The sequence below is a fragment of the Struthio camelus genome, chromosome 1, assembly GCF_040807025.1.
Source record: "Struthio camelus isolate bStrCam1 chromosome 1, bStrCam1.hap1, whole genome shotgun sequence".
Taxonomy (NCBI): domain Eukaryota; kingdom Metazoa; phylum Chordata; class Aves; order Struthioniformes; family Struthionidae; genus Struthio; species Struthio camelus.
Window position 1 is genome coordinate 11,348,974 of NC_090942.1, and position 23,436 is coordinate 11,372,409.

Here is a 23,436-nt window from a genome sequence, read left to right on the forward strand (position 1 = left end):
ACTGCTCCGTGATAGCTTAGACAGGTCTTACGGTTCAGGAAAGTAGAGAAGGGTGTTAAAACTTTGGAGATATTTCACATCTGTCTTGTTTAAGAGCTTGTGGGACCGATCTCGTGCTGTAGGTAGCAGTAGGGGAGGTAGGTGTTGGGAGCCCTGCTGTGGGGTGAAGTGAACCGGAGGAAAAGGAGAGTTGGTGACGCAACTCCATGTTGGATCTTACGGAGAATTCAAGGGATTTTGGGTTTTGTTTTAATTTGTTTTTTTTGAGTCACTGGCAGATACCACCTTCTGAAGCCAGCCTCAGAGTCAGGCTTTCTCATCATCAGGACCCACAATGCCCATTTTAAAGGTTATATGTTGAAGTATGAACAGAATTCCTATCTTTTGTGGTTGTTGTCTCTTGTTAAATGATTGAGGCATTTGAACTATTCTCCTGCAGCTGCAGGAGAAAAAAATGATTTTTTTTTTTTTCTCCTGCGAATGCACACACTAGACCACACTTTGATACTCCACAGCTTTGAAACCATTCAGTTGGGGAGGTTCAGGAGCAACTTCCCTAAAGGTGTGGGGCTGTGTGAAAAATTTAAGTGGCTTCAAAATGGATTTTATAGGGTCATATATTCATTATGAGAGAGGATTAGGTACAGGAATGCAGGTGGACATTTTCAGTTCCAGGTTCTTGAACCCTTCCCAGTGGGTTTTGTTGGAAATTTGCTCTGTATTGAAAGATTAAGTCCAACAACATTGACATTGTATTCCTGGTCGGTGGGATGCAGAATTATGCTTATGTGAATGCACTGCTCTGTCACCTTAACTTCTCCTAAGGCTGTTGGATCGCACAAGCCTGTTCCCACTGAGTACTTAAATATGTCCAAGAATCAGCGTACAGCGCATGCCTGGTCGCCGTGGTCTACAAGTCACCCCTGTCATTCACCTCCTCCAAAATTGCCTTACTTGAATGCGTGCTTGCCTAGCCCCCTGGTGCGTATTTTCTTTGCTTGTAGTCTCCTTAATGTTTGTTTACAACATTAAGTGAAAATTTTAATTACAACAAAATGGCTTTTTTTCAAGAATTACTACTTTCTCCATTTTTTTCCTCCTAATTGAAACTCACAAATGAAAAGGAATTACATTTACTTATTCTTTCTACCACTGAGTAGCTAATGAAAAGCAATGCATGGAAAACTCTGAAAAAAGAGAAACCAGGAAAAATCTGGATAAAGAAGAAACAGGCATTCCCACAAATAAAAATAAGTATATGCTTTTAAATGAAACAATTTTGAAGAACAATTTTGAAAACCATGCACCTCCAAAATGTTTGAATTATGATTTGAGTTCATTAGAAACAATATGTTCTTTTGTAGGTGTTTTGTTTTGCTTGTGATGCACTGAATTTTAAAAATAATTGTCCTTGAATCTAGAGGTAAAACATATCCTAATTAGTCAATTATTTGTGTAAGGGAAACAAGGGTATTCCTAGGGGAAAGCAAAAACCCCCAAAACACTTCAGTGTCGTGAAAATCAAAAGTGATGAAAACCTGTGGTACCTTATGAGAGATATGCCTGATGCAATTTATTGGATATACCTGTACTTGTTAGAAATTTGTATTAAACATTTATCAGCCCCAAGCATGGGAGACATCTTTTGGTGAGTCTCTTTAAGGCCTCCGTAGCGTTAACCCCAGAAACCTGGCAGGGCTGGTAGACGCGGTTTGGTCTGCAGTTTCTCAGTTCCCCTCGCTGGAGCCCAGCCAGCGCATTAGTGCTGGACCTGTTCCTGCGTGTGCCTGGAATTACTTCCCAGGAGACGGCACAGCCCCCATCAGGCAGCGTTTCGGAGAGGCACAGTACTTGAGTAAACTCAAGCCATCTGTTGGTTGCATAAATTAGTTTTCCCCATTTACCCATCTAGCCATAAGGTACCCACTTTTTTTTGGCCAAGTAATATATTTTTTTCTTTATCCAGGTCTAGTAGGACACATATAAGTGAATGGATTTTTTTTCCTATTTATCCTATTTTATTTTTTTCTTCTTGTGTGCATTTCATTGTTGCTGCTTAATTTAAAAAATCATCTCCTTTATATTAGCGTCCTCATGAAAGATAATCGTTATTCATGATGCAGACACTATTACAGTTTCTTGTCTTTGTCCTGTCCTGTCCTGTCCTTTCTTCTCCTCTGACTTTTCCTCTCTTTTTCTCTCTGTCTTTCTCTCTCCTTGTCTTTCTGTTTCTCTCTTTGTCGTTCTATGTTTTTTCTTTTCTTTCTCTCCTCCATCTTCCTTCTCACTTTTCTCATCTTTCTCTTCTTTTCTCTTGAACGCTAATTGAAATATGAATAAAAAGATAAGGGACTAAATTGATTACATCAGCCTAACTTCATTGATTTAACTTCAAATGGTATATTGTTCAGTATTCAAGGAAGAATTAAATTCAGCAATAACTGTTTGATTTCAACTTCAGTTGTTTCAAAGGATGTCTGTTTCACATTGTCCTTGGCACTTTATGGGAATCACATTCCTTGAGCATTCGGAAAATGAATACTCAATCACCAGAATCAGTTGATTTTGAAAATTTCTTTAATGTTTCTTAGTGCCACCTTCTGCCTGTCAAACAAAAAGGTGAAGAATATGTTTCACTCAGTGCATTTGGTCTTCCTAACAGGTCTCCCTTCGGTCTTTCTGAAGATTGCCAGTAAGGACTGAGGATTTACTGGTGTCTCTTCTGTCAAGCCACTTTTCTTCTTTTGAATGTCTGTTCGTATTTTGAATTATTTCTGTTTTTTCCTGTTGCAGATTTATTTGAAAAACAGAGATTTGTATACTGTAGAAGCCAACAATCCTCGTCAGTTAGTGGAAATAGCAGCCAGAGACATTGAAAAACTGCTGAGTAACAGATCTAAAGCCTTGGTGGTGAGTACTAATTGATTAGGTTTTCTGTTTCTCGTTCTTCTTAATTCTTTGTGTATTGTTGAAGCCTGTTTTTAACTGTTATTTTTGCTGCCTGTGCACTTACAGGCAGTGTCAGCCTGATTTGTACAGGATGTGACATGTAGAAAGACGGCTTGTGACTTCATGGTAGAAGAGAAACTCATTAGTTAGCTGGCAGAGGGCAGATGCTTATAATAGTGATGGACAGATTAGGAACCATGGCCAAGTAACAAATGAAGATATAAATAGATTGGAAAATATTCCTCTGTGTGACTTACATGAATATTTATGACCTGAAGATCACTGTACTCTACAATCAGTAGTAATCTTGGGGAAACGAGGAATGGAGCTTTTTTAAAGGTGCTTTAAAAATAATGATATCTTTGAGGTTAATTTTGGTATTATTGCTAAACAGATCTGTTGATATTTAGCCTCTCCATCTTCTTAGTTCCTCAGTCTTTCAGGATGGTACCAGCTAATTCTTCTTCAACGAATGTAGTCGTGTGTGAAACACATGATTCATTTCCATAGCTATTCAGCTTCTGATTTGCTAATTTAATCTGTGTTTCAGCCATGTTTTGTATCAGCAAAATTAATCCTAAACTACTAGTGTGAAGACCGTACTGCGTTGTAATCTCATGGTTCCTTATGCTTTAAATAACAAGTAGCTACTTTTTCAAAGTACTTGTGCCAACAGTCCCTTGCAGATCTATCAGCTAGAGATGCCAGACCTGGATAATTGCTCTTTATAACTCCTACTCACAAAAGCCTCAATCATATCAGAGTGTTTTAGAAGGTCCTGACCTGAACATGCATAGGGCGTTCTGGATGAATTGGTAATCATGCCTTTTATGGAGTCAGAGCTGTTAGCAAATGGCTTAAAGGATGGAACAGTCGACTAGGGTAGCTTGGGGAATTACATATCTCCTTTGGTTCGAAGATGAGTTTGGATGTGTCATTTAAAGCGAAAGAGAGAAGGAGGAGGGATTAACTCACCTAACTGCACACGTCTACGGCTAGATGTTAAAACTCAGCTGGTCACCCTAAGCTGCTTTATGTTCAGTGGAGCAAAATGTGCTCTTCTCAGGCAGGACTCACCTGATCTGTTCTAAATAAGACTTTAAAATGGGGTGAATTACTAATTTCTCTCTTTGACTGTTAGAGGAGCCTAGGTGCAGATGTCCGTACTATAGATGTTGCAAGTTAGGGGAGATAGGGTCCTCCCAAGCAGTCCTGTCATCAGTAGAGCTTCACCTCGCTGAAGAAGCAGTCAGGGAATGAAATTGCTGCTCCGTGCTCTCCTGAGGACTGGCCTTCTTCAAGGTGAGGACAGAAACGAGAAAGGTGATTTGCTTAGTGCGTTGTCTTTGTGCAGGTACCACCAGAGATGCCCATTTTCCTACTTTTTGTGCTTAGCGGGAGGAATATTAGTTCATTCTTCCAGTTCCCATAGCTTGCCTGACATGTAATGTAAATCAATGTTATTTGAGAAAAAGCTTCTCTGTGCTTCAGTTAAATAGGGTATAAAATAGGTTTTCTTTTTGTATCCCTGTTATAAGTCAGTTGGTGTGTGTTTACATAGCGCTCTGTGAACTTTGCATTATTACTGAAAAATATTATCAATGACTTATAGACCTTTGTGAATATACCAGTTTTTCCACTGTTTTTTCCATCAATTCATTCAATTACAGTGTGGCTAAGTTATCACAGCCAAACCATTTCCTTGAAAGTCATGAATCTTGCAGGGATTTTTTTGTGTACGGGTGTAGATGAGCTTTTTTTTTCTTTTTTTTTTCTTTTTTCTTTTTCTTTTTTGTTCTGAAAGCCTTAAGAAAATGAAATAAGTATCTCAGGCTGAGTTTAGAAAAGATACCAGAACATTTTTTTCCATGGATGTGGTGAAAGAAGGGTGTCCTACCTAATTTTAGGCAAGCCCTTGGTCACTTTTTGAAAGGACTTACGTGATCTAATTGCCTGAAGTAAAAGAAGATTAAATTTGGGGAAGGATGTTTCTTCAGTCTAGTTTCTACCTTTTTAGAAAAACAAAACAAAACAAAACAAAACAACTTAATCTTCAAAATTTCTCAGATAATATTAAATGGTCAAGTGTATACTTCCCAAAGGCAAATAAAAAGTCCTCCAAATGTATTGGTGGCTAGAGACTTACGACTTTAAAACCAATTTCATTATTTTGGGGGGCTGTGACTCATAACATCTTTAGTGCTTGGGGTTGGCATTATTGCCAATGCTGCAGTGACTATACAATGCTTATTGTTTTTACCTGCGTGCCCTTATTTCAAGATCCATACAATGATTCTGTGCATTTCAACAAGACTTCTTCATAGCATTGGTGTCAATCTTGCCACTTCATGCAGGATGAAATTGATCCCAGCGCAGATAGAAATAATTGGTCTTAGTTTCCCCTTTCACACAGTCCAATTTAACTTGTTGTCCTTTACATACTAATTAATGCTGCTGCTTTTTAGTCTTGGAGCAGCTCTAAAATTTTTTTAAGTAAGTGATGCTTTTTTATTGCTCAGTAATCATCAGAATTTACAAGTATTAACTTCATGATTATACATAGGGTCGTTTTTGCACCAAAGAGATTGAAATTACCTGTTGAAATAATCCACTCCAGTTGAAGAAGGACTGAGCTGGACTTCCAAAGATTGTCAGGTTTCAGATGCTTGCCTTTTTGAAATTTCTGTGATCTTTGCATACTTTTTATGCCCTAATTTTACACAAAGTCATATATAAATTTGCTAACTTACGATGCTTTTTTATGGAAATGATATTTGGCCTTTTTCCTTATATACATCCTGGTTTGCTCTTTTCTTAAGATTGAACTTTTTCCTTCTTTTTTTCCTTTTGGATATGTACATATATATTTATCAACATGCATTTTAAGAATCAAAAATTGCCAAAGGACAGGTTTGCTCTAGGTCAGTTTTCTGACGATGGTCGGTCCTGGATGCTTCCCAAGAAAAGTTACTTTTCCTTTTGTACCAAAAGCTAGACTTAGCCAAATTCACGTATTCAAAATTCTAAAACTGGCTGAATGGTGATTAAACTTTTAAATATTATTTTCAATATTTTATTTGTCTCTTGATTTCTGATTCAGACATTTTTATCTGCCATTAACAAAACTAATTGTTCTGGGGAGTTCTGCTATTGTTTCTTTAAAAATATATATTTACCATGTATATTCGTGAGTGTGAAGTCTTAGTCTGATTAAAAACCAGGAGAAGGAAAAGGCGAAAATGCCCATGACTTGAGGGAGAAAATAGCCCTTTATTAATCTCAGTCCTCCTCAGATCTCTTTGTTGACTCATATTCTCCATGGTTATTAATTGCAGATCACTTTGTGTTGGTTTCTTTTGTTCTGTCACCTGACCTAAAGAGCTGTGAATGGCTCACATATTTGTACTGGCTATTCTGCTTGTGGGAATCTTGGATTTATATCAGAGTGATATTCAGTGACTTCTGATTTTAAACATTCCTCCAGGTCATTTTATGCGCTTGTGACACTCACTTGTTATCTCCTGCACCTGAACTTGTTACCTTCTACTAAGGGAATTTATCTTCCAGATGAATTCTTTGGTTTTGGTTTTGGTTTTTTTCACCCTTATGTTTAGATTTTGTAAATAAGTCAGCTTCGCTACCTAAAGTTTATCTGAAATACAAGTCTTCTGAAATCTCCTGGGTCACGTTTTCTCCGAAATGAGGAGTGGAGGTGAACAGGACTGATACTAATCACTGCACTTAGGGTTTTACCATTGGGGCTAATATGACTCACAGTGTTAATTAAGCCCTGAATGCTGAAGAGAGGATGATGCAAGAGGAGAATAAATCCTCCAGTAATGCCATGAGGAAGGTGCCAGCGAATGACATCAGCAGTCTCGTTGTTCAGACACTACCATACCCCAGGGATGACATGATTTTCTCTAGGCGTGCTGCAGAAAACAATATTTGGGGAAGGTTATAACAAGCAAATATTAGTGGTGACTTTTCTAGTATTATGTTGGCTTCCCTTGAGCTGCAAGAGCACCTTTAAATGAAAAATAACTCTCACAATAACTCACGATTATTTGTGTTTCTAGGCACCTTTGTGCTAGATAGAAAAAACTAGATAAATAGGACTTAGAAGTAATGACATTTTGTGGTCTGTGCATTGCACATAAAAGGCTTGGAACTTCCAAGGTTACTTGGAAGACCTTCGTGATTTGATTGCTGGTATATAATAATATACATGTGGAAATACCATAATGACAATCTGGGTGAAGATGACCTCTCCCATGGTAAGGAAAGAAATTATATTGTTATTTCTCCATACGTGGGAATATATGCTTGGAAGCAGCTTAAAAGTAGTGGTTGAAATAGATGCATAGTTGAGAAAAGGGAAAGCCCTAATATAAAGTCGAAGTCAGAGGGACTTTGTAGATAACAAGTACTAGAAAATGTTATAGATAGAATGAAAAGTTAGGATGAAAAGAAGAGGGAGACTTTTCTAGGAATGTGTTATGGAGGAATAGTGTGGATTTGATAGTAAGGAGTTAGACAGGCAACAGCCTTATATATTCAGGGATGTCCAAGAAAGTTTTATGGTAGAGCGTCTCTTTGAAATAGCGTACGTTTCTTTTTTGCATTACTCTTGTTTCATGTTGTGTGTTTGACATGAGCCAGCAGTGTGCCCTTGTGGCCAAGAAGGCCAATGGTCTCCTGGGGTGCATTAGGCAGAGTGTTGCCAGCAGGACGAGGGAGGTGATCCTGCCCCTCTACTCAGCCCTGGTGAGGCCTCACCTGGAGTACTGTGTCCAGTTCTGGGCTCCCCAGTACAAGAGAGACATGGCACTCCTGGAGAGAGTCCAGCGGAGGGCTACCAAGATGATTAGAGGGCTGGAGCATCTCTCCTAGGAAGAAACACTGCGAGAGCTGGGCCTGTTCAGCCTGGAGAAGAGAAGATTGAGAGGGGATCTCATCAACGTGTACAAGTATCTGAAGGGGGAGTGTCAAGAGGATGAGGCCAGCCTCTTCTCCGTGGTGCCCAGCAACAGGACAAGAGGCAACGGGCACAAACTGAACCACAGGAAGTTCCATCTGAACCTGAGGAAAAACTTCTTCCCTGTGAGGGTGACAGAGCATTGGAACAGGTTGCCCAGAGAGGTGGTGGAGTCTCCTTCCCTGGAGATATTCAAAAGCCGTCTGGATGTGATCCTGGGCAATATGCTCTAGGTGACCCTGCTTGAACAGGGAGGTTGGACTAGATGATCTCCAGAGGTCCCTTCCAACCTAAACGATTCTGTGATTCTATGATTCTGTTTGCCTGATCTAATCCCTACTGAACGCACAGTGTGATGACATTTACATAGGCAAATGATATGTGCAAGTTAATATTCTGTCTCTATGTATCGTGCTGACAGGGAGTGTACAGCTTGTCTGTGCTAGCGGCGGGACCCACGTTAGCAGGTTTGTAATGGCAGATGGGTGGAGATCTCATTGCACCTGTATCTTGTCGCAATTAAGGGCAGAAAGTTGTTCTCAGGCGTGTTTCAGGTACACAAGCTTTCCCAGCGTAGCAACAAAGACTCTGCCTAGCTGGTTAGGCAGTTTGGTGAAACGTAGCAATTTAGGTGCCAAAGTCCTACGTATTTGAAAGTTCCTATCCCACGCGTGGGTGTAGTAGCTTTCATGGAGATATGTAGATCATGCTAGTTGATGATGATCTTTCAGTGCAACTGGAATCTAAGTAATTTAAACAAGAACTTTTCTATATACAAGAAAATGAAGATACTTGTACTTGAAAAATACTAGTATTTATTTCATTAGAATTATTAGAAATATTGAACAGAGTACATGGCACTTAGGAGTTTATAAAATGTGATTTGAGGAGTTACAAACAATTTCCCTTTGGCTATACAGATAAAGAAGCCTTTAGAAGTCATTAATATATGAGATGGGCTCACGATATATTTATTAATCATGTAAATTATTACAGAAAGCTTAAGATTTGCAAAGATCCTAAGTTTTGCTGTTATACTTTAAATAATAAATCGATTGTATTTTTTAGAAAAGCAAAATTTAAAAAGTCAGTGTTTTCTAAAGTGTTCTTTGCAGTTTTGTTTTCCTTTTATCCTTTGGGTTGTGAGGGAAATGGAGAATGACTTATCCTAATGTAGTATTAGATCCGATGCTGCGTCCTAAACGTAGAGGTGCAGCTTTTTTCTTCGACTACAGTGTGAAGTCATTAGTTTTGCAGTCCTTAGCCTTTTCCTGCTCATCTGATCATTAGGTATCAGGGAGCATCATTAATCTTCTGCCTCAGGAAAATGTGCATTTTTAACTTCTTGCTCATTTTCGTCGATATATTTAAATGAGGGAGAGTAAGCAATTTTGGCTCTTTTATTAAATAAAAGTTAAGAGAGAAAATGACGAATAAAGAACGCATAGTAAGAGTTTGCAAGCACAACCTGCAGATAATTTTGAATGAAACTGTATCATAACATCTCGCCTCAGATGAGTTTCATTTTCATAGTTCCACATTATTTAACTTTTTCCTACTTATTTATATGATACTTTGAGATGAATCCTTCTTGTTCTTCTGACCGAATTCGGACATGCTCTTATTCCCCTGCAAATCCCCTTTTCCACAGAAAAAAATATCTCTTTGTAGAAAACCTCAGGGTCGGATCCTTGTTGTCCGTACTCTAATCCATGGCCAGAGTGCATTTATTAATAAACTTTTGTTCCATTACTGCCCACAGTCTAAGGGAACAGCATAATCGTTTGGGTAAAATAGAAGCACATACTCAAATTCCATTAAAATGCATTTCATTGGAAAATGGGAGAAATTGATATTTTTACTATCATACTCTTGCTTGATGTATTATTATTTTGCTGCGGGTTTATTTGCTTCAGTTTTACTGAAAAGTCAGTAGTCCCTGGATTCCTGGGCTACATGTAGATGAAGCAAGAATTTTGTGCAATTTTGCACCTCATGGTCTAAATTTCTTCAGAATTCTCAATTCGGAGACCTGGACATCATATTTTCATTGCAGCCTTTAAACCTTAGTTTCTTTTGAAAACATGAGGAAATGGAGGTTCTTTTGAAACTGAGGCACAGACTGTGTGCTAGGAGACAAGATTCCCCATATATGATGTTGGGCAATGTCCAAAGTATACAACTCTGCCCGTGAGCGAGGCGCTCGGGGTGTTTTATCTTACTAGTTTAGATGCAGTTTCAACACAGCTGTGCAACTGTGTCCAGCTCCCTTGATATTTTCCAGCCCATCAGAAATATGGGTTCAGTGTTTCAAAGCAAAATCAAAACTGATTTCAGTATGAAAAGAAGCATCAGGCATGTCTTGATAAATTTGCTCTTTTCTTTTTTTCCTTGAGATCTTCAGGTATTCCTACCCTTTTCAACTCACTTGCCATTTACGGGAAGCATTAGATAACTATATTGGAGTAGATTGAAGAAATTCAGAGAAGGAGAATAGCGGGGATCGTGGTTAGTCTCACAGAAGCAACATTTTCTCACGTTTTGTTAGTATGGTTTGTTCCTGGGTATATGAGAGGCTGCCCATCATAAGGAAGCAGGCAAAGGGGTTCATGTGCTGGGTTGCTTACCAGAATAATTCGGATATGACTTATTAGGAAGAGAAGATATACATGGATGAAAAAAACTAACAAGAGTAAATTGCTAGTACAATGGTTGAACAAAGTTATGTCTACGCGTTATTTTGTGCGGTGTGTACATAAGCATATGCAGAAGTTTGATGTTACGTTCCACTCTGGCATGCTGACTTTCCCCTAGAATTGTTAGGCCCTAGCTGTTTATTCTATTTTAATTGCTTTAAATACTTTATTGCTTTATTTTAACATTCCATTTCAAGCTGGAGGTAGAAAAGGAGTCTTAAAATTTGCTCTTAAGTCTTGGGCTATATGAAAAGCTACTGAAAATTTCTAGACCATAGTGAAAATATTATACAAAGTGTGTACCAGCATCGCAAAACAAGTGCCTTTAACTGCGCCAAAATCCTACATTAGCAATTCCATTTTTTTAGTAGAATAAAAATAAAATAATCTTTTGTCTGCATAAGGACTGCAAGATCATACATGCTAGATGTCTTTATATAACAGTATGTCTTGGTTCTTTAAGTTTTTCTATTATGTATTTGGTAGAATTTTACAGAGTTAGGTCGTTAGTGCTATTTATATGTTTACTTTTTATCTCTCCATCAGTTCTCTATATTCTGAGTAACTCACTGATGTGAAAAATTCCTACATTTTATTTATGGATGCTTCATTTGAATCTTGAGAATAGACATTTTTGTCCCTTTTTTCAGTGTTATATTTAGATTTCAGTCCGTAACTAGAACTAGGAAGCCTAAGGTAGTCCAAGTAATAGAAGTAGCTAATTCAGATATGATAAAAACTTTGCAAGTATGTTTAAGACTGATACTACACTTTTTTTTAAGACTGGCTTCATTGGAAAGTTTTCACATAAGGAAAAAGGTTTAACATATGCTTTTTTAGGCTATAATACTGAATCACTTAGTATGTATGAACTTTGCTTAAATCTCCAGATGTAAATGTAGTCTATTTTGAAACTCAGTAGTAGCTGCTGAAGCAAATGTGTTTTGGAATGACAGCTAGTGAGATGTGACACTTACGCAGTCAAACATTTGTCGACTTGTCCACATGTTAGATGTTTGAACTTGTTTTTACTTGTCTTGCCTTGAGTCTTATTTTATTAACCTAAATCCAGGTTGTATCCATGCAGTATTATGCCCCAGAGAATAGCTTCACAGAGCTCACACAGCTTGCAAAGCATCATAAAGCCTGGAAGAATAAATCAGAGGTTTTGCAGTGAAAGTTCTTACTAATATGACCTGTTTCTGTGTTTTTTCTTTCCGTAGTTTACTTGATTTGACTTCTGCAGTTCTCGTATTCTTGTTGACAGATACGGAGAGGCTCATCCCTCCCACTTCCCATATCTTCATAGATAGCCATGAGTCATTGGTTTGGTTCCCCTGGACCCGAATAGGAGATAGTGCTGAAATGGCATCTAGTATGCTAGCTTAGAGAGACACCTGCTGAATCTCTGTCCTGCTAGCACAGCGCATTGCAGTTAGAGTTTGCAAATGTGACTGAGATGATGAAAGCTAAAAACAGCTGGAGGGAAATAGTCTTGTTGGGTGATCAGCCTCATAGTTTAATTTTTCTTTCTCTTTATGCAGTAGACTGTCACTGATATCATAGCTTCTGTGTTGTCTTAGCATTTGGTATGTAGAGAAATCAGGAACATTGACAGCTGTAGCAGTTCCTTTCTATCCGTTTCTATTCATTCATTCGAACAAATTCCCTTACAAAATACATTTCCATGGCTAATTTTCCAGAGATTTTGTGTGTGTGTGTGTGTGTGTATACTCAAATTTCATTTCTGAAAGATGTTCTGCCGGGGCATCGCCTTATTACAGTGAGCATTGTCCTAAGCCCGTGGGTCGAGCTAGCAGCTGTGAAAGGTGCAGTCCTGCTCCAAAGACCTCTTTCTGCTTGCTTTGGTTATGACTAACTTTTTCAGCTTTAGAAGCTAGGATTTAAAACAAAGCAGTGCAACCCAAACTGCAGTTGTTGCTCTTGAATTTGTCCCAGATTTTGTCTCCAGGGCTTTGCTACCCGTCTTACCTGGGGCTTCCCCTCAGGCAGCTTCTGCTCCTGCAGGTATTTTTGTTTTCCTTGTATGTCCCTCTGCCTGATAGTTGAAGAGAACTATTTTCTTTTTCTTTTTCTTTTTTTATTTTTTCTGTGATCTGAGGACATCCATTGTCATCCTCTTCCCAAGGAGCAAGAAACATGTTCACACCTTCATAGCTGTAAGACAAATTTTCCACTGTGGCTAGTTAGAAATTTTATAAAATAATGATTATCCGTGGTAAAATGCATATTAATCAAAATATAGATATTTCACACAAGTAGTTTGAGTTGCTCAAATTTATCTGGTTTAATGTAAGGCTGCCTGTCCAAGTAGGCTTAAGAAGTATATAAGAGTTGAGCATTGCAGGTGTTGGCTTCTGTACTCCAATGCTATTTAGCCAGCCCCTCCCAAGGCTCTTGATCTTTCCTTCAGGCATCCACTTCCCTTTTTAAATCACAACTAAACCAGATCTTGTAATTTTAAGATCCCCTGTGAGATGAAAACTCGATTCCTTTTCTGAGAGCTCTGTTAAACATTACACTGAAGAGCCAAGTCTGCGTGGTGACTTCAGTGGTCCAAACTTGCCTGCACAAGTTACACATGCGCTGTTGTTCAGCAGATGTATACTGTCCGGTCCCTGAGTCTTGAGAATTTCTTTGTGAGGACTTTTTTCCAGACCTTAGATAATTTTGTGACTTCTTCCTGAATCTTCGCATGTCTTTGTCTTTTCTCTGAGAACATTCGTTCCTGACCATGTGGAGGATTACAGGATTTGTCTCGGTGAAACGAGTGTTGAGATACGTCTTTTATGCCCTTGGCTTCTCTTCTTCCCCACTCCCCATATCAAAAGTTCACATTAGACCGCTCTACTGTAGCGTCTCACTAACTCAGGTTGAATTGTTCACCCTCTTCAACTTCTAAATGCTTTTTAGGGTAACTGTGTTTCAGAGTAGAGTCACTGTTTTCTAAATATGCTGTGGAATCTTTATTCCTACATCTATTTCTAATGTTATGTTCAACAGTGTAAAAACGCATTGTGTTTGAGTGGGATCGTCTTCCCCTGTATGCTCTAGACTACTTTGTGTGACCATCGTACCTTCCTTAATATTTGCTGCTCAATCAGGCTATTGACTAATTTTACATCAGTGAAATTTTACATGATCATATACGTATATATTCTTATACGTATGTATGCATACCTATAGCTATATCAGGTTTTATATTCACTTCCAAATTGTCGATAATGCTGAATAGCCTTGAGCCTACTATGCTTTCTGAACACTGCTGTGCTCATCACTGGATGGTGATTTCCCGTTTATTATTTTATGTGATTTGTCTATTAATTACTAATTTATTCTTTTGATGTGTGTTTTTTATTGGTATTGTGCAGTGCTAATTGTTTCAATAATACATCATACACTAAGTCAAACATCCTACAGTAGGTTGTGGCGGTTGTGCAACTATCTCTATTAACTAAAACAATTAAATTGAATTAAAAATTGCTCTAATATGTGTTGAGTACCTGCTATTATTTGAGCTTCTTTAAGACGACATATATTGGGAAAACTCAGATTGTGGCAGACTAATCATGAATCACTTGGTTAATTTAACACAAACTACACAAGGGTTTCTTGACTTAAAAAAAAAAAAAAATCCAAATACAACTTACATAGGTTTTTTCTGTTATATTCAAATAAAAAGCCAGGCTAGACTTTTTCTTATCATTTATTACTTCCCCCCCCTTCTTTTTCTTTTTTTTTTTTGCTTTAATGTATAAGCATAGGATATGTGTTATTACTGTTACTTTAAAAAAAAACAAGACAAATATTTAAATAAGGCATGGATGCCTTACAGTATCCTCTGCACCAACAGTTACCCAGAGACCACAGGTTTAAATGACTTTTTATTTTTATCTTTTTATTTGCCTCTTATGTGAAAGATGGCATTTGCTGTAGCAGGTAGGTAAGTGGCATTCCAAGCAGGTACAGTGACAAGTACTACACCTATTATTATTATTATCCATAGTTTACATACAGAGGGATGATCTTGTCTACAACTTGCAGCAAGCATAGCATAACTTGCAGCATGTGTTATTATAGGAAGAGAAAAAGGTAGAATTTCTGCAAAGTAGGTTTTCGCACCGTAGTCCAGCTGACACACAGCATCTCCACAGATTTCCTTAAACAATGATGCCTTCTAGGGAATGTTGCTTTCCAAACTATCACAGCCTTAGCGGTCGTTGTTGTAACAAAGGCCACTGGCCAAAATGTCATATCTTTGCTGTAGTAGACAGAAAGCATAATTTAAGCACTTCTTAGAAATGGAATATACAGTCCAACTGACAAGAAGAATGAGTTTTATAGATTTTTTTTAAATTCTTATCTCCAAAAAAAAGTTCTATATATGACAACTCTTTTGATTTGCACCATTTTCTATTTTCTATTGCACCATTTTAGAGAGCTTTAATACATTCTCAAAACATCTGAGTTGTAATTCAGTAGCAGTTGCATTTCAGAGGGTAGAATTAAAGTACAAATGAAAGTGAAAGCTAGATTATTTAAAATGGAACCCTAAAGGCTGGGTACAAAATTATCGAGGCTTTTTGTGTCTCGAGGCTTAGCATGTCACTGTTCTGTGTGCCTGGCAATGCTCACTTTGCTGGTTGGGGTGTAGGAAGCAGGAGATCTTTTGGGACAAGGCAGAGATTTTAGCAGGGAACAGGTATCTGATGTCTTTTTTTTTATGCCTTTGTCATATTTATCTTCCTCTGCTGTTCCTCTTCTTTTCTTCTCATGCTAGTAAGTAGGTGGAAGGGAAAAATCGCAGATTTATCAAGGCCCTGTTCTGCATTAAATGAGGTTGATGATACTTGTTCCTGTTTAAGTATATGAGAGAGCTAAAGAAATGTATGTATAAAAGTGGAGCCCTTGTGGTCCCCCTGTTTTACCTGGCGGACAGAGCAGCAAGTTAGGTTTATTAATAGTTCAGAGATCCAGAAAGAGCTTTTTTCCCCCCTCCAGAAAAATACTGAGTTTTCAGTTTTGTATTTGGCATGATAGCTGAAACCATGGGGTAATGAATAGGGTAAGAATATCGGAAATGCCCTCCTGGGTTGAAGCAGCCCTGGAGGCATTATTCTGTCCCCAACATTGGCAAAAGGAGGGGGAATGCAACGAGTTCCTGCAAGGCTGTCCGCTGTCCGTCTCCTGTTGTGCTTGTAGTTCCCTAATCCAACAATATTGGGATTAGAGATTTGAAAGAAGACATGCCTGCCTATTCCCTCCAGTAATTATTAATGAACTTATTATCCATACATTTGCCTAGTCCCTAACCTGCTTATACTATCTACCTCCACAACCTCCTGTAGCAAATGACGGCAGGAGCTTACTAACTGTTGAGTGAAAAGTACTTTTTGCCGTTGGCTGTCAGCTGATCTCTGACTAGTTTCAGTGAATGCTCTGTAGTCTAGCATTGCCAGATTTGGAATATAACAGTTTTGGCATTCACTTAATTCATTCCCATGATGATTTCGTAAGCCTCAGCCATATCTACTATCAATCTTTTCCTTAAAAAAAACAAAAAAACAAAAAACCCCAAAAACTAGCTTTTCTAGTCACTCTTTGTAACGCTGCATAACTGATACGTGACAGCTACTACCATCGCATTAGTCGTTTTATGAAGCTGACTGGAAGTGAAGAAGCTTAGGTATAGTACAGGAGGTTCTCCTAGCTTATCTTGGCTGCAGGCATCCTGGTCCAGGTCCTCTTCTGCAACATGGCTGGTAAGAGGGTGCTCTTCTTTCAGCATGTCATTTTCATCATCTCATCTCTGATTGCCAGCATAATTCTTTCACTGGCTTAGGACCAGACCATAACGGCAAAATGCTCAGATACTGCTACTCCAAGTGTAACTGTAGGTATTCCGACAAATACTTCTTAACAATAAGTAAAATGCCAAACGCTGCCAGCCTGACTAGCATGAGCCGCCCTTAGGTGTTCCTTAGAACCATTCAAGCTGCATTAATAGGATTTGATTTTTGAAAAGTCTACGAACAGTCGGGCAAATTTCACTGTGATACTATTGCGTCATGTTGATGACTCAGCAGTTTTTTCTGGACTATGAAAATAGTCACATAGAAAAACAAAAACACTTGTGAATGATGCGATAGTACCTATGTTATCTTTATTATATCCTCCTGTCTTCATCGCTTTAGAATTGGATATCTTTGTTATCCTGTCTGTTCCAGAGTTGTCTGCATATTCAGAAAGTATCTTCTTATTCCAAAATAGAATAAATTGAGGTCTAAATAAATGTTAGCCAAAACAAAATATTTTAATTATATTTTGTATATTTTTTACTTTGGAGAAAAAGTGCAGTCAAATCTTTATTCTCTAATGAGAAATTGAAACATTTTGCTAGAGTGAAACTATCCATTTTCTCCAGATGCTTTTTTTCATCTTTTTCTTGGTCAGATATTTAGTATGACTGAGCTGAATTTAAAAAATTATCGTTGTAAAACCAGAGTGGGATTAAACTAACAAATGCATTATCATTTAAAAAAAAAAAAAATCCCAGTTTTGACTGATGAAGTATGTACATGTAACAGACTCACTTTCAACTTCAGCAGAAAGCTTCCTGCAATAGGAACTTATTAATTTGCTGTGAAGGTATCAGAATCTAATTGCAAGCCCCTTGTAGTCTTGTTCTTTGCATATGTGAACGGTAAAACCCAACACTTTGGGGTTGCTGGGCATGTAATTAGATAATATAACATTCAGTTGTGGGTAGTTGAAAATAGAATTGTTTCCTTTCAAACAATCTTCATAATTTTTTTATGTTCGGTTTAGAAAATCTTTTCTGAGTGTTATCCTAGCCATCTAGAACATAGCTATAATGCTTGTTATATAGCTGCAATATCCTTAAATGCATACTATGGCTTTGGTAGCGTACCTCGTTGTTCTCTGGAACGTTCGAGGTTCTCCTTAAGCATTTTGGTAGCCTGATTTGTGTCAGTTTTTCAGCTGTGACTGAAACTGGATGCCTCAGAAAAGAGTGCAGGTAAATCCAGGGCTTTTCCAAGTAAGTTTTAAAGGAGTCAGATCACTGGGGCTTGAATTCTTAGGAAGCAACTTGTTGCAGAGCTAGTGAAAAAGAAATGCCTAATTTCTGTCTTCCTCAAAGCAGGAAGCAAACCCAAGTAGCCTGTTCCTCTGGCATCTTTCTTTGATGGGTTTCTCTCACTTATCAGTTTTAAGCTGTTTACCGGCTACCTTGCTCATACCTTTTGGGCAGAAGGGAGGATTCATGAAATGAGCATAACAAAACAAAACTATCATCAAGCAAAATCACCATCTGTAGAAGATACAGAGCGCCTGCATAAGAATCCACCATAATAGCTTGAATCTTAGGTTTTTTAGCATTGAGGTAGATGAAGGTGAAATCCTTTCCCATTAAACTATATGTAAAGTTAACACCATCATCATCATCGTTATTCTGCAAAACATTTAAGTAAGGCAGCTGGTCAAAAGGTGCACTAGGCAGGATACCTCTGAGCATTGTAGATGGGTCTCTAGAGGTTGAATAGCTGCTCCTGCAGTTCTGGAAATGCCCCAGAGCCAGACCTACAGTCACTGGGGAAATCTCTGGTCAAAAAAGAAAATTCTCTGAACTTCAGCTCTCAGCAGAGTTAGGCTGCCAGGAAGTAAGGTTTTTCTAGTTGGCAATTTTTGACTACATTGTCCTGAATCTTTTTTTGGGCTCTTAATGCCTATTTTGTTTTATTTTACTTTTGGACCTTTTTAAATTGCGCCTTTGGTACCTTCCAGACTGTATTTATACAATTCTGGGATAATATTTTGCAAACTGACAAAACCAGTCAGTTTCTGTCCCAGATAGATGGACATGATCTTTGTCAAACAAAATCACCATCAGGAGAAGATGTGGAGCACGTGTATGAATCCAGTGGAATGCTTCAGCAGTTTGCATGGGATTGCAAATGCCAGAGAAATTCAGTTTCATTTAACACTTCTGGTAATTTTCAGAACTGTTAAAAAAATTGGTTTGCAAGTGGTCTCAGAAACAGAAGTAACTTAGAAGCCACTGTTACAGAAAAGTGCAAAATGTAACAGTGAGACAACAGCAGAGGCGGTAATGCCTATTTTAGATATAAGAAAATAAATTTTTTGTTGTAAGATGCTTTCCTTCAATGGACTGTGCCCTCAAAAAAAAGAATTTTTTTTTTAGGCGTGCATCTAAGTTGGAAGAAATTCATTATGTGAATTTCTAACAACGTCATGCCTATGTTTAGTTAACAGTGACATCACTAGTCTGTTTCAAAATTTTCATTTTTTAATAACAAGAGACGTTCTGCCAGTCTTAAGGTTCAGTATATCCTGAGACAGAGATTGCTTTTTCGCGATAGCCTTTTTAATAGAATGATTTAGGGATAAATATATTTTGAATTCAGCATGTCATATTAAAACTTCAATCACCTACCACTTGATTGTAATTAAAAATGCCCCTAGGCAATAAATTTTGTTCTATGTAAATATGACAGGCATAATTATGGCAGACTTAATTGTTTATAGATTCCTAGTTTTCATGTGGTGATAAGTTAGGTGTTAAAGTAAATGAAGAAGTAATTACATTCCCCCTGCCCCCCGCCTTTCAAATAATAAAACAAAACAACAAAGTCTATACTTTTCCTTGAGCTCGGGTCCATAATACAATCTCCTGATTCAATAAATTCTGAAATAAATTTTTTACCGTAGATACAAAACTGTTGATTTGCATCCTGTTGAATTAATAAAGCGGAAAAAGTTGCTGTGTTTGGACTTGCTAGGGCAGGGAGAATTGGGAAGTGCCGAGGGAACTGTACGCTCCATCCCGTCCCTCGCACGGCCACTGCACTGTTCAGGGGAGCAGAGGAATTATGTTTCACCCTGGATTCCTCCATTGCCACCTTCATTGCATTCAGCTCTGACGTCGCTAAGGAAAAATTTATTTTTTCTTCAAGTATAGTTAACAAACCTGAAATTCATCAGCAGTTATGTTTTGGGAGGAAAACCTTCTTGCGTATTTCAGTGGGGGGACCTGTTACAATCTCAGCAGGTTCATTAGGAAGGGGTTATGTTTTTTTTTCCAAGGATCTAGCAAAGAACATGTACCAAAAGCAGAAAGATCAGGAAAGATGCTTTAGGTCTTGCCCTGCTGTACAGAAAAACCTTACATAACCCTTCAGGTTCAGTTTTTGCTTGCACACTGGCTATGGCCAGACTACTTCCTTGCTCTTTACGCTGTCCCCAAGTTGCTTTGTGTTACAGCAGCAGTGACTCATTAATGCTCAGTCCAGTGTAAAGTACTAAACAGACAGGCTCTGCTGCTAAATTCAGTAACTATTCCCCAAGTACCTTGTCTGAGTCAGAGCACTGTGGAGTGATAATTTTGTTTTTGCTGGCTCTGGGAGGATGCCGCAGGAGTGGGCGGCTGTAAAGCTCTTGTTGCTGAGCAGGCAGTGAGCAATCCCCCTTGACATTTGTTTTGGCTTTTTTTTTTTTTTTTTTTTTTAAGGATTTGCATGTGTTTTGGCTTTGTCCATATGTATTTATGTTTAATCAGGTCTTTAAAAACATTAATGTGTGTGAATAGAAAATGCTGCAGGAGCATGTTTACCTGTTCTCAAGGTGATAAAAGCAGATCGAGTTGAAATCCTAGGGGTGAATATTTTAGGTAGACTTCAGACAGAATCAATCTCTAGAAACACAGAAGATACTGATGTGTGCAGCGCATGCGGGCCCAACGAGCGCTTACTCAGCGTTTCCAAACAGTGCTCTTTCATGGCTTTAGCAGCGTCACCAGCCAGATTTTCCATGGGGTCAGCAGAGGACTGACCCCAACTTCTTCCAACTTCTTGTTAGTTGATCTTTTTTTTTCTTCTCAAAGCATATATACATTGTATTGGACTATATACTAGGAGAAATAACCACTGAAGAGCACCTTCCCCCCTTCCAAGTTTTTGTTAGTTGTTTTTTTTTTATTTAATATATATTTACGTATATATACATTGTAACAGACTGTATACCAGGAGAAGTAACCATTGAAGAGCACCTTAAGGACCTTACGTGAACAGTGGAGGAGGGTGGAAGTGCAAGGACTAGCCCATGACATTTTGCAATTCTAGGATGAGTTTCTCATCAAATGACACATTTCACGGGCTTCAGCTCCCTCTGTAAGAAGATGATGGCATTTCTAAATTTGATCCTGTCTTCTTATTTGTTACAAAACTTTGAAAATACATGTGTAACATGTATGTGTGTAATGAAAGTACACAGTCGTAACTTTAAAGTTAAGGCTATGATCTGAAAAAGTTTTCACTGAAAATATATTTCTGTTTTTTCTCCTCAAGCAGAAATCCAGGGTAATTTAACCCTAGATTATCTTTTTTTAATGCATTTTTTTACAGTATAGTTTCTCTATAAACTCTACATTACAACCTTAACTCTAATTTTTGGTATGTGTCTTGTTTTTAGGATATCGTTTTCTAAAACCAGTGCTTACCTCAGCCAATCTTTGTCGTTATTAAGAGAATTTGGTAAAGAAATTAATACAGAAGGAGGAAAGCAAGGAGAAATTGATGTTACTATGTGCAAACTATGGTGTAGGATATCTATAATCATGTACCGTGGTGGCCGGGGAAGTAGAGCAGAGGTACTTAATATAAGGTGCTGTAACTTTTTAATTTTATGATTTTAAACTTTTAATGAAGCATGTTATGTTTTTAACAGTCCTAACATTTCATAAAAATGCTTTCTGTTTATGCAGTAGAATTGCCTAGGATACATATTTGCTTAGATAGTCCTTGCTGTATTACAGGCAAAGTTTATGGCTGCAGGCTGTGTTCCTTGTTTTGTGCAGAAATGAGCATGGATTTAGTATTCAGCATGTAAATACAATTACTGACTTCTTTTTTCCTTGAATTGAAGCCTGTAGTATGATATATAACCAAAAATTGTAAAGGTACTGTAATGGTGAATATAATAATAAACATCACAGAAAATTTGAAGAGAATTATATTCAGGCAATGCAAAGAATCACAAAATCTCAGAATGGCTGAGGTTAGAAGCCATCTATAGATCATCTAGTCCAGCTCCTCTGCAAGATACAGTAAGTTGTCTGGTTTACCCCAGGCTTTAAACTTCCACTAGTTTCTCACTGAAATATCATATTAAATGGGCAAAATGTTTGAAATAGTGTGTATGTCTGCCTGAAATTTTAGTATTTCCTGCTTATGAGTGTTTTATGTATCATCTTTTTTAGCTGTGGTTATGAAATTTAGATTGAGCTACTGCAAAAACTCTTTATTTAATAGGTCCCATTGGTATTAGTTTAAGGATTTGATCCTTCCAACACAGTTATCCTGAAAGCAGATGGGGATGCATTGCATGACAATTCCCATATGAATATTAGTGGTATTCAAAATTGCCTTTCCTATTATTGCAAAATTCCATTAGCTCTTCCGATAAGTACAAGTTTAACAAGGTTTGACCCATTTGGGTGTCGAGGTGACTGTTAGTTCCGTTTTGGGCTGTGGGCAACACTGCGCTGTAAGCCCAGGTATGTCTGCTTTGTTGCAATTGCACTCTGGCTAGCCTACAACAGATGGATAATCTGAATGGTTTGCCAGGCCCCTGAGCAAGCCCAGTCGGAAGTGGTGAGGGAGTACTTTCAGGGCATGGAGGTGACATGTCCTTGCTGAAGCAGAAGTCAGGTTTTTTACAGTGATACTAAGGGAGTTTACATGGGATTGAACTAGCACTATTTCAGTTTAGGTTCAGACACATCTGACAAAACTAAACTAGTGGTTTAGAACTGCTTTTTGAGAGAGAGAGATATAAGTATATATGTATAACATAGTCTTTAGAACAAGTTTGAGCTTTGGAGGGTTGAATAAGTTGCAATAAATTGCTCAAGCTGGTTTTCTCCTAACCTTAGCCACATCATAACACAACACATTACTGTATTTTCTTGGCCTTTTTTTTTCCCCTCAGTACTTAGTTATGCTCTGGAAAGTCTCATGAATGTGTCATTCTTGGTTATATTGTTCAGATGAACTGCGTCTGTTAAGACTTCCTCATCGTGGTCTTAGCTGCAACTGCAGCTGGGTCAGATATTGGCCACGCATTAGAATTTGTAGGAGGGACATGAAGCGGCAGAGATGCGGGAGTGAGATGTGCTTTTGCAGGATGCTTGACTCCATGCTCTGATTTATTATTTAGTTGCGAGTTATGTTCAGTTCAGCAGGGGAGCTTTTCTTCCTGCAGTTCCACTGAGATCGCTGTGCGTCAAGTTACTGTTGTGCAGCGGCTTGGACAATGTTCCTGATTGCTTGCCCCCACTGCATGCTTTCAGGAGCATATATTTTCACAATGGCTTCAATGCCGACAGAGGACTAGTTTATACTTGTTTTTGTCCTCTTTAATGCTCATCATGTTCACACAAACATTATACTCCTAATTGCTTCTTTACTGGCTACCGTTTGTCAGCTTGTAAATCACAGAATCCCATTCTGTTATATAGAATTAAAACTAATCATAGTAAATAGCTGCATAATTAAAAGCTTTCTTACCACTTCAGCGTAAACTACCATCTTTTCACATTGCATCTAAATCAGGAAAGGTTTCTGGTATCTTTTTGATCTGTTTGAGTGCGAAGCACGCAAGCGGGTAGGGAAGGCTATAGTCGTGATCTAGCTAACCTTGTATAAGTCGTTAATACAAGGGAAAATACAGCTATCTAAACTAAAATAATAGACA

General features: G+C 38.1%; 1 protein-coding gene across 3 annotated transcripts in view; it reads left to right on the forward strand.

Moving 5' to 3' along the window:
• The window catches only part of CACNA2D1 (calcium voltage-gated channel auxiliary subunit alpha2delta 1), a 424,104-nt gene that overhangs the window by 76,137 nt on the left and 324,531 nt on the right, over positions 1 to 23,436 (forward strand). For all 3 annotated transcript variants that reach the window (XM_068922316.1, XM_068922406.1, XM_068922480.1), the window contains exon 3: positions 2,794 to 2,910. In XM_068922316.1, coding sequence (XP_068778417.1) covers positions 2,794 to 2,910 — 117 coding nt within the window. The remainder of the gene's footprint in view (positions 1 to 2,793; positions 2,911 to 23,436) is intronic.